This window comes from Musca domestica, unplaced genomic scaffold, assembly GCF_030504385.1.
Source record: "Musca domestica strain aabys unplaced genomic scaffold, Musca_domestica.polishedcontigs.V.1.1 2, whole genome shotgun sequence".
Taxonomy (NCBI): domain Eukaryota; kingdom Metazoa; phylum Arthropoda; class Insecta; order Diptera; family Muscidae; genus Musca; species Musca domestica.
In genome coordinates, this window is record NW_026712249.1 from 975719 (window position 1) to 986232 (window position 10514).

Genomic DNA, 10514 nt, shown 5'->3' on the forward strand with positions numbered 1-10514 from the left:
ACACTGTAATAATTATACCATGGACAGATAGCATGACCTAAGTATACCCCTTCCAAGATAGCTGATTATGCATTATTGTGATTGGAATGACAGCACAAAAGTCAAGTCAACGAAAAGTGAATACGCGCAACTAGTTCCGTGCTCTTTAGTGAACATGTTCAATTTTGCTCACGTCTCATTCGTAAACAACAGAGTACCCCAAGTCTTTGCTTTCTGTTTATTTTTTATCGGGTATTCTTTGTGGCCTTCATAATCGCTTCGTTGGGACGTTTTTATTTTTTTTTTCACGCTCGAGACACGACAATCAACCAACCATACGCCTAACAACATCAATGTCTCTGTTAAATGTCCGATAAGATTAAAACTATTACAAAAATAAAGTGTTAAAAACAAAGAAGCTGTTAATATTATGTTTATGACAAATAATCCATTCCAACCAAACTGGAGAGAAAAACCTTTCAGAGCTGTTAATTACCCTGTGCTGATTACCGATAAATGGCTACCACCAACACCTACGAATTAATAGATGAAACAAGTGGAATAAAGTAATCTGTTTGTTTATACTTCTTATTAAACTATATTGACGAATATGGAGTCTTTTTTATTTCACAGCTATACTCATTTAAAATTGCGCATATTTTTGTTAATATGTATGTGCGTATTTTCAACATTCTTAGTGTATCAAGTATGGGAATTTGTTTATAGTCCTTTTCACAACGATGTCCATCCATACCCGTATCCCTCGCCAGTTGTTTGGTCACAAAGAGCTTCTTTGTATAATTTAGCGTATCAGGAACAAAATGGAGAATCACATGATTTTCGATTAGTAAAAAATTCAACATTCCGTATTAAATACCTACATTCCGATGATGAAAAAGAGTACATAACAAGAAATATGGACGCAGTTGGTCCAGTTCTCAATAGATCGTTAATCGTCTGCTATTATTCCACACCATACTCCGATGAGCAATACACTGATTTAAATTTGACGGATGTGAATGGTACACTATGCACGCACATAAATGTGGGAATGTCTCTCATAAGCAATTCGTCAACCATAGCCATAAGTAACGGCCTTAACAATGTCCTATTGTATGATGTGCCCAAATTGCGCAATAGATACCCCACATTAAGGATATTGTTGTGGATTGGCGGAGGAAATTCTGCTAGCGATGGATTTCCCGAAATGGTTAAAAACCATCAAAATCGAAAACGATTCATTCAGTCTTTGAAATCAATTCTATATGCCTACAAATTGGATGGCTGTGATTTGGATTGGGAATTTCCAAGTGCATATAACCGTGAACGCATGCACTTCTCTCAACTATTATATGAAATACGCCAAGAGTACAAACGAGAAAGAAGGAACTATTTGCTCTCGGTGGCCGTGGCAGCCCCAGAAGGTATTTCTGTATTTTCGTACGATGTAGCTGAAATAAACAAATACGCAGATTATGTTAACATAATGTCATATGATTATCATTTTTATACAAAGGGGACACCATTTACAGGTACATACTTATATAAAAAGCCATTACTAGCAATATACATGAATTATTTTAAGGAATCAATGCACCACTTTATCGGCGTAACAATGAACATTCCATATTGTCCACATTCAACATTAATTATTCTGTTAATTGGTGGATTACAAACGGATTGGAACCAAAAAAAGTTGTTGTCGGATTACCCACATACGGACATTCCTTTAGGTAAAAAAGACAAAATTCAATAGAAAATTATTTAAAAAGGTCTTTTTTGTTACAGTTTGGTGAATCCATTCAATACCAAGATTGGGGCTCCTGCTTCTGGACATGGCTACACTGGTAACCAAGGATTTGTATCAGCATCTGAAACATGCTGGTTTCTTAAGAAAAATGTTCTTTCGACATTTAAATTCGACGAAGATACGTGCTCTCCCTATGCAAGCAGCGGAACTGAATGGATTTCATTTGAGAACACACAGAGCATATCATGCAAAGGTGATTTCATTAAAAAACATGGTTTGGGTGGTGCAATGATATTTTCTTTAAACACGGACGATTTTCGAGGCATTTGCACAGCAAATAAAGCATTTCCTTTATTGCAAACTCTGTATAACATATTCAAGTATTAAATAAATAAATTTCGTCCGTGATACAGAAAAACGGTAGATCGGAGCGACTACTTAATTTGTTATGGCGTATCCATGGTAGAATGTCAAGTCATACAATTATATATATATATATATATTATATATATAATATATATATATATATATATATATATATATATATATATTTATATATATATATATATATATATATATATATATATATATATATATATATATATATATACAAATCTGAGGTGTAAACCTGTTAATCTGTTAAAATAAAGTTGTCTTTGTAATTGTAGAATAATGGTACGTCGTAAAAACTGCAAGAATTATTTTCGCTGACGATATAAAAGTCTACACGGCCTATTGTACCAAGAACTAACACACTAGGTAAAATCCTCAAAATACGGTTTGTTTATTTTATTAAATACATAGCTGAGGCCGACGTATTTACACAACAATGTACCTATTTGGTCCAAGAAACCTTCGGGATATCAAAGTGTTCGGTTAACGTGTCCAAGTGTTCATTGAATTTTTCTACTCTCTCCTTATGGGTGGTTGTTGCCTTCTCAAGAATCCGTTTATTTCGCTAAAAGATTATATGTTATTAAACATTCTGTGACTTTTTATGTTTCTTATTACCATTTTTTCCTGTTGTTGCTTGAATGCTATCTCGGCTTTAGTCAATGATATGCTATTGCTGCTGGATCGTTCGCTGGAAAGGGCTTGCTGCAAATCTTCTCGCTCCTTTTCTTTGTCCTTACTTTTCTTCTTCTTCTTTTTCTTAACTCCTGCGTCATTTTTCAATTTAAGTTTTCCTTTGGCAACACAAGAATAGGAATATTCGTCCGACATTGTATGGAATTGTGTTCAAGAAAAGAGTCAACACTCGATTTCGTGGATTTCGGATTTCGCTTACAATAGGGTTTTCGTGAGTAGCCAATTCAATTTCTCTACAAACTTCCTTTGATGTTGGGCGTATGGTTGGTTGGTTGATTTTCGTCTCCCGAGCGTGGAAAGCAAAAATGAAAAACGTCCCAACGAAACGAAGGAATGATCGATAAAAAATAAACAGAAAGCAAAGACTCGAGGTACTCTGTTGTTTACGAATGAGACGTGAGGAAAATTGAACATATTCACTAAAGAGCGCGGAAGTAGTTGCTAACTATCAAATGAAATGTCAAAATTCAAGCTTGAGGCGAAAATAAATATTTAATAATAATATATTACAGATACAGAAGAATTTTGTGTGTGTGTGCGAATACGTTTGCTGTCAATTTTCTGTATGTATAACATATGATAGAAAAATACAGGTAAACGTATCGACGCAGCTGCTGAGACAATGAACTGTCAAACCGACTTTGAAATTAAAAATGTTGAATGAAAAATTGTTGAAAATATCTATCTAAAATCTACTTATTTTTGACAAATCATTTTAACAATTTTGAAATTTGATGCATTTACCTATATTCTTCTACCATACATTTTCCTACTATATTCTTCTAAAATTTCCAATTTAAATATTGGTTTGACAGTTCATTGTTTCAGAAGCTATGCGTATTCTCCATGGTAGAAGAATATAGGTAGACGCGTCGACAATTTTGGAATTGAAAATGTTGAATGAAAAATTATTTAAATTTGTAAAAACTTTTGAAAAACGCCTCCGAATGACGTAGTATAAGAAAACATATAAAAATCTACTTATATTTGAAAAACATTTAAATTTTTTTTTGACATATCAATGCTCCCAAGCGTTGATGCATTTACCTGTATTCTTCTGCCATGGTATTCTATCATAGTTTTGAAGTTTGTTTTGGTTGCAGCGAATTCAAATTTAATTGACAGATCGTTTGGTAATAAGCTGAGGTGGAAAATGTGAAGTAGGGAGCAATAAGCATGGTACAATAAGGAGGTAGGACAGCTTCGTAAAACTACAAAAATACAGCCCTGAGGCTATGTCCGCTTCCTGTCAGACTCATTCAAAATTATTGTTTTCATTTTTTTCCAAGGGCGAAAAGTGAATAAAATGACTGGATTTTTCTATCTAAAATATGATTCTAACTGTTCAATCATTCAATTTCATGGCTATATTTGTTAATAGCTTTAATGTGCGAGCCGCAATTCATGCTGGGACAATGAACTTCAAACCAATTTTGGAACTTACATTTTTGGATGAAAAATTATTCAAATTTGTAAAAAATTTTTGAAGAACGTAAATCATACTTACCTCCAATTGACTTCGTAAAGAAAACATATAAAATCTACTGATATTAAAAAAAAAAATTAAACATTTATGTAAAATGATTCCTTTTTTCAAAATTTTGGTTTGTTGATTTTAATGGCAATTTATACGAAAATATATGGAATTCTCAGTAATATGAGTAGAAAATATTGTTGTTTATCTCCCAAAGATTTCATTTTATGAATATTTTCATTCATGTTTTCAACTTTTTGTGTAAATGTTGACACTTTGAACATATTTTAGTATTTTTCTATTTTTAAATTCTGCTGGAGAGACACTTGTCAAACCATTTTTCTGCCGATACAATTTTGAAAATATTGCCTCTTTTGTTTCCAGTTTTCTGTAGAAATTTCAACTCGTGGGCAAAATGTGTACCTCAGATGGGAGAGGAAACAAAATTTACTTTCGTTTGAATGTACATACGCCATTCAACATTGTAGTTTTCATTCATAATTTTCAGTATTCCCAAAAATTTTTTAAATTTTTTATTTTATTTTTTCGACAAATGCTCTCATTTTAATAAAACAAATGAACATTAAATCCCCTGAATATATAGTTGTTAGCTGTAGGTCCAAATCTCTCAAAATTGCAAGCAATTGCTAGAAAATCGTGAAAAAGCAAGATACCTTTTAAATTGAAACCAAACTGCATGTAAGGTATTCTACATCTTACAATTTGTGGAAACATGAAGTATACGATTACATATATTTCCTAAAGTGTGCCGCTGTTCCTTAACCACAAAAACATTTCAGCACCATCGCCGTTTTGTTAAGTATAATGGCTAATATTAGGCAAAAAAATGTTTGTTGACAATTCAAATGTCCATGAATACCTTAATAGCAGGATCCGAAAGCCGCCAAAAACTTAAGGACTTCATCACACACTTCGGACAGAGAACATGTTAACCACTCCATACTTTTGGTCAGAAGTTGCACCGAAATCGAAACGCTCTTCCAATGTCGCCCAAAGCCCATTCTAATGAACATTACAATTTCTCATACATAAATATCATTGAAAGAGTCCTTAAATGGTACAAATGGATACAGTCTGATATGCATAAATAATGCGCAATGACAAAGTCGGACGAATATTGGATTGTTTAAGAAATGGTGAATTCTGCTGTCCCAAATTAAAAAATAAAAATATAGATGTTTTGTAATAAAGGTTTATTTTTGGTATTGTTCTCTTTTTTGTGATGTTATATTGCATAAAGCCATAAAATAATTTAATTGTGAATTTAACAAGACAATATATTTTTTATTCTATCTTATTGATATTTCATTATTTCGTTTGTTTTTATCTAAAAAAAAAAGAAATTAAATTTCAAATACTGATTTTATCTGTAATTCTGTGTGTGTTTTTGTGTATATTCAATAACTTAGGTAAAAATATTGAAACAAATAAAGAATAATACAATCTACATGCATTTTTAACTTATTTGTAGTAATTACAGTATAATTTTGCAACAGTTTATACAATGGGGCTATGTGTCCCATACAAAGATGCTTTAGCTTTATATGTTATTTATAATAGCAACACGAATAATCGTTTATACATATATGTGTTATTTGTCCATTCTAAAATTAATGGAGCTGCTCGATCGACTTGAAGGAAATAACATTGTCTATGCTTTTATACGCACATTGACACATACGTGGGCATATGAACAATTATTGTAGCATCTTTTCTCTCTAATAAGAGCAATTAAATATGTCAGTGTTGGTGACCCCGCTGTTAATAAATTATAACAAAAGTTATAAGTTAATTAGTGGGGTGAGATTCTTGTTAGAGGACGGGACATCGTTAAAAATGAAACAGCAGATAAAAATGCCAAGTGTCAAGAATTGGGTATATAGTAATGTGACATTTTAATATTGTAATTTCTCAAATGGATTGTGAAATATATTATAATTTAATTTTGGTTTGTTGAGGATTTTGTAAAACATAGGTATGGAATAAGTACATTGAAGAAGAAAACACAGTTTTCATTAAATATCGGCGTACTCGTTTTTGGAAACTCTTTTCGCATGGATCATTTTATAGCTTATGTACACAAATATTGTGTGTTATGAAACACATCTATAGTAAATTATATACATGTATAAAATACATACCTTCGAATAATACTTTGGCATAGACAACATATGTATACTAAGAACATTGTGTTCTTTGGAAATCAAGACAAATCCCCTAAATCGAAAGCTGAACAAATTCGGGGTTTGCTTTATTTGTCGCCTAATTTTCGATTTTTACGACACTAATTTTTCTAGATACATATTCTATAACGTACAAACGAGACAAGTATCGATAGGATGGAAATAGTAATAATAAATATACGATTCGACTTATAACTAGAGGCGTACAATACAATAGAACTAAAAGATACTTAATATGGTTGTGATCCTTTCTAGAGAAAGGAGGTGAAAATTGGTTTGTGAGGGTTTGCATGTGCGTGAATATTTGTTCTGTGGTTCCTCAAAAATGTATTGTGACGCGAGGAAAAGCCTTCCAATTACATCGCTATTAATAAGATAATTTTGTATTTGGAATCTAGCAGCGGCTTTCGATATTTGGAGGGTTTGGAGAAATACATTTTTCAATTGGATGCAGCGTAGATTAAGCCTTAAATTTGGGCCCTATCACAAAAAAAAATGTAGCTTTGAGTTACTAAGCTTATAATAGTGCACCATTCTAAACTACTACGGACTCTAACGCCCGTACATCTTTCTGTACCACGTAGAATTTATGTTTCTTGCCCACCAATCCCCAAATAACCGCAACATTTTCAATAACCACGTTGACTGGTATTGTGCAAACAGCTCCTAGGACGCATGCCAAAAATTTTACCAAACCGAACCGATATAGCGAAAATGATTTTATGACACCAAATACGTACATATAGATGTTGACGGCCGCTATAAAGGCACATACAAAGTCTACAATGTTTGGGCATGGTATTGGGTACAGGCCGGCAAATAAAATATTTGATGTGGACAACGGCATTGTCACCCACGAATAAACGCTTATACCCAATAACAGCTTATGTCGAAGGGGTATCATTTTAGAGTGTACCACCAAAAGAATACCTTGCAGCCAACGTTTGCGTTGTTGTAAAAAATCTAACAGAGTAAACGGCGACTTTTCGTACATTTCACCTTCAATGAAATTAAATGTGAATCCTTGGGCGAAAGCGCGCATTGCGAAGAAGCAATCCTCAGCAACCGATCCATCAATGCCATTGTCAAAAGATACTTGTCTTTCCGCCCCCACCTGCAATAAATGTATATATTACCAAGCTGTAGGTCAGTTGGCCACCGTATTTCTACTTACTTGAGTCACTACATAGCTCCCTTTCCAGCTGAATAAGGGTTTGTGGAACAGCTTGAATTGTAGTCGCAATTTACCCATATCGTCGGACACTCTAAAACTATCGGCTAAGGTTGTTAACCAATTTACAACATTTTCATTGGCGTAGGTTATTAGACCCTGCCCAAAGGGATGTTTCCCGTCCAGAACAAAGTTTATAATGCCGCGCACAGAGTTTTCGGTTAGCAATGTTTCTTCATCCAAATGTACTATCCAGTCATTATCATTGAGAACATTAACATTATCCTCCAGACAGTATTGTAGAGCTCTCGACTTGAATAATGCTCCGGTTCTCGTTTTGTATTCCTTCGGGACAACAATTTCTCGTATACGCCTGTGATGAGCCAAGTGAACGGCTTTGTCCGTCACTACTTCAATTAGAAAGTTCTCCAGCCCTGTGTCCAAGCAGGTGTTCATGTTCCTCAATACATTGCTTTTGACCAAGTCTGGGAAGTCCCCTCTTGTTACAACGCGGATACAAATGAATGGGGCCAACAGGGGACTGCCTTTGAGCACAACTTTTTCGGGAAAAGCATTGTAAAAGACTAAACCACAAAAATTGAATAATACTTGCGGCAGGGTGAGGAAGGTGAGAAAGCGAAGTAAGTAAAGGAGAACTGTGGCAATTTTGCCATATTCCACCCAAGGATCTAGAACAGTGAAAGAATTCTCGTCGATCTTAATTCCACCTGAAAATATTTCAAATCCAAATATAACTGCAATCAGCAATGAACAATGCAGGAGATGCTTGGTGCTCGAATTCATAACGGCAATATAACGTGCCAATAGTTGCGATTAAAGTACGTTAATTTGTACTCAAAGAGTAATTCTCGTATATATTGTTTCAATTTTCGAGCCTCCAGCAAATATTTGTGCATGAAAAGTTATTGAATCCCGTTTATTTTAGTCCATCCAAGGGTTCCTATGGCACCTATATTCCTGAAACAATGTTGGAAAAATTATTTTCGTTTTACACGATCTAAATAATAGTAGTAATGATTAAAAAGGGGAAGTTATCTTAATTGGTTTCTGCTCTGTATTCGAAGTCAAAAACGATTGATAACGATTTAGACTTGTATTAGTTTGATTACCATGATAAGTTACGAAATTGTTTAAGTAGATTGAATACCAATAGAAAATCACAAACGGTTTCGTCAAAATTCCATGAAAACTTTGAGATCTGAAACTGATTGTTATTAAAAATATACGTGCTAGTATGATAAGATATAAAGTCCTGTCATGGTTACTGCAACGTTGCATTAACGATTTCAGCTGTGTAAGAATTTGAAGCACTACATACGGCTATTTTACAATTCAGGATCCACGTCCGTTCAACAGAATTTCACACAATTTTATAAACAAAAGTCTTCAGAAATTGACGATGACTCAACCGAACGCCCTTTGGGTATCAACAGAAAAGTATATTTTGATTTATTTATAAAATGAACGCTTCCGAATGCATGACTACGTTTGCGAGAAATGCGGGTATAATACATGGTAATGACAATAATGAAACAAATGAAAATCACATAGATAACGAATGTTGACTGCTGACTCTTAGCGAAATTATCATATAAATTCTTATCTAAACTAGACCAAGTTATACAATTCGTCATGGAATTCGAAACACCTTGGGTGAAATCTTCTTTCATGGTTTACAAAGATGGGATAGTGACGCAGTTTGAAAGAGGTAGCCAAAAATAGTTTAATTGTATATTCGACACGGTAAAAATATTATGCCATCCACATACACATGATTTTAATCCATATGATGTTATATTTAGAGCAAGGATAAACCTTTGAATCGAAAATTTGCACAGTACTCCTTAAGGACGGATGTTAACAGCTATTGCTCTGCTACCAACATCAGTTTGCAAGTCTACATTTGCACAGACAAGCATTTATTGCATTTATACTGCACTCAAATTGTAAAATCTTCAAATGAGACATTGACATTTTGTCCAAAGGTTTTTGCTATACTTATATTTTTTGGTTTTTCTCAATTCTACATTGCCATTGATTTCCAACGACTATTTACATGTATTGGGTTAATGTACTACACGGGCTAATAAAAATCCGAGATATTCGAACAACCATACAAACTTTGTTGATCTTATCTTGTGGGTGACTAAGGGTCAGAATTACTCGAAAATCGTAATAGGAAAGTAAATCTGAAATGTTATGGGGACCTCTTTAAAGAATACTGAGGGGCTAAACACACATTTAGCTTTTGATTACATTTTTATCATTTGGTAGGTATATTCTGGTTCCGTAAACACTCACTCACTTTTTATCACCTTTTTGTGAAAACTATACTTTTACAATTTTATGATATTCCGCACACTTATACAAGCACACAACACGCCCCGGTCGTCTTTTAATTGTGGATACAATGCATTGCACAGTTACTCGGTATCTGTAGCATTTTTCCACACGCTCTCTTGCTATTCTTATTGTTAATTATATATGTTAATTGATTTTCTTTCTAAATATTATATAAATTTGTTTGTATTAATGTCTATCTACAGAGGGCGAAGCCGATGTGAAATTCCCGGCGGCGGCGGCTAAAAGTCGACTGCAGCCGAAAGAGAATTGGCGGCGGCTAAAGCAATATAAGGCCTTCGGTGGCTAAAAGTCAACGACTTTAACATTAAAAAATGATTTTGTTTGATTTAATAACTTTCTATTCATTTAGTTTAGAATAAAAATTAATGTATACGTTTTTATGTACATTTGTTGCTTATAGCACTTCAATAATTATAACAAAAATATACTAATTTGATAAAAATGGTTCGACGCCCGCTGCCA

At 33.7% G+C, this 10514-nt stretch overlaps 3 protein-coding genes across 6 annotated transcripts; 1 reads left to right on the top strand and 2 right to left on the bottom strand.

Moving 5' to 3' along the window:
- The first annotated feature begins 200 nt into the window (after positions 1–200).
- Positions 201–2171, top strand: LOC101894621 (acidic mammalian chitinase). The gene is made up of 4 exons (XM_059121561.1): positions 201–545; positions 613–1511; positions 1565–1712; positions 1768–2171. Exons 1-4 carry the CDS (start codon positions 496–498, stop codon positions 2114–2116), a joined length of 1446 nt encoding a protein of 481 aa, XP_058977544.1. The 5' UTR covers positions 201–495; the 3' UTR covers positions 2117–2171.
- Positions 2172–2489: 318 nt separating this feature from the next.
- On the bottom strand, positions 2490–3277 carry LOC101893722 (protein FAM32A). Its single transcript, XM_005190313.4, has 2 exons — positions 2741–3277; positions 2490–2687 (listed from the first exon to the last, which is right to left on the bottom strand). The coding sequence occupies exons 1-2, from the start codon at positions 2951–2953 to the stop codon at positions 2565–2567; spliced, it is 336 nt and encodes a 111-aa protein (XP_005190370.1). The 5' UTR covers positions 2954–3277; the 3' UTR covers positions 2490–2564.
- Positions 3278–5489: 2212 nt separating this feature from the next.
- On the bottom strand, positions 5490–10260 carry LOC101893107 (beta-1,4-mannosyltransferase egh). Of its 4 annotated transcripts, none has more exons than XM_005190308.4 (3): positions 9994–10260; positions 7671–8645; positions 5490–7610 (listed from the first exon to the last, which is right to left on the bottom strand). In XM_005190308.4, the coding sequence occupies exons 2-3, from the start codon at positions 8469–8471 to the stop codon at positions 7032–7034; spliced, it is 1380 nt and encodes a 459-aa protein (XP_005190365.1). In that variant the 5' UTR covers positions 8472–8645; positions 9994–10260; the 3' UTR covers positions 5490–7031. The 4 variants fall into 4 exon arrangements, with proteins under 4 accessions (XP_005190365.1, XP_019894756.1, XP_058977545.1 ...); XM_020039197.2 differs by having other exon boundaries at positions 9990–10260; XM_059121562.1 differs by having other exon boundaries at positions 9945–10260.
- Between the last annotated feature and the right edge of the window lie 254 nt (positions 10261–10514).

What these genes read in the sequence shown, in the direction of transcription:
- LOC101893107 (XM_005190308.4), bottom strand. Translation starts at nt 8,471, where the DNA reads ATGAATTCGAGCACCAAGCATCTCCTGCATTGTTCATTGCTGATTGCA. An exon ending in GGAGCTATGTAGTGACTCAA is followed by an intron (nt 7,611 to 7,670) that starts GTAAGTAGAAAT and finishes CATTTATTGCAG; the next exon opens with GTGGGGGCGGAAAGACAAGT.
- LOC101893722 (XM_005190313.4), bottom strand. Translation starts at nt 2,953, where the DNA reads ATGTCGGACGAATATTCCTATTCTTGTGTTGCCAAAGGAAAACTTAAA. An exon ending in AGCAACAACAGGAAAAAATG is followed by an intron (nt 2,688 to 2,740) that starts GTAATAAGAAAC and finishes ATAATCTTTTAG; the next exon opens with CGAAATAAACGGATTCTTGA.
- LOC101894621 (XM_059121561.1), top strand. Translation starts at nt 496, where the DNA reads ATGGCTACCACCAACACCTACGAATTAATAGATGAAACAAGTGGAATA. An exon ending in GATGAAACAAGTGGAATAAA is followed by an intron (nt 546 to 612) that starts GTAATCTGTTTG and finishes TTTATTTCACAG; the next exon opens with CTATACTCATTTAAAATTGC. An exon ending in AAAGGGGACACCATTTACAG is followed by an intron (nt 1,512 to 1,564) that starts GTACATACTTAT and finishes AATTATTTTAAG; the next exon opens with GAATCAATGCACCACTTTAT.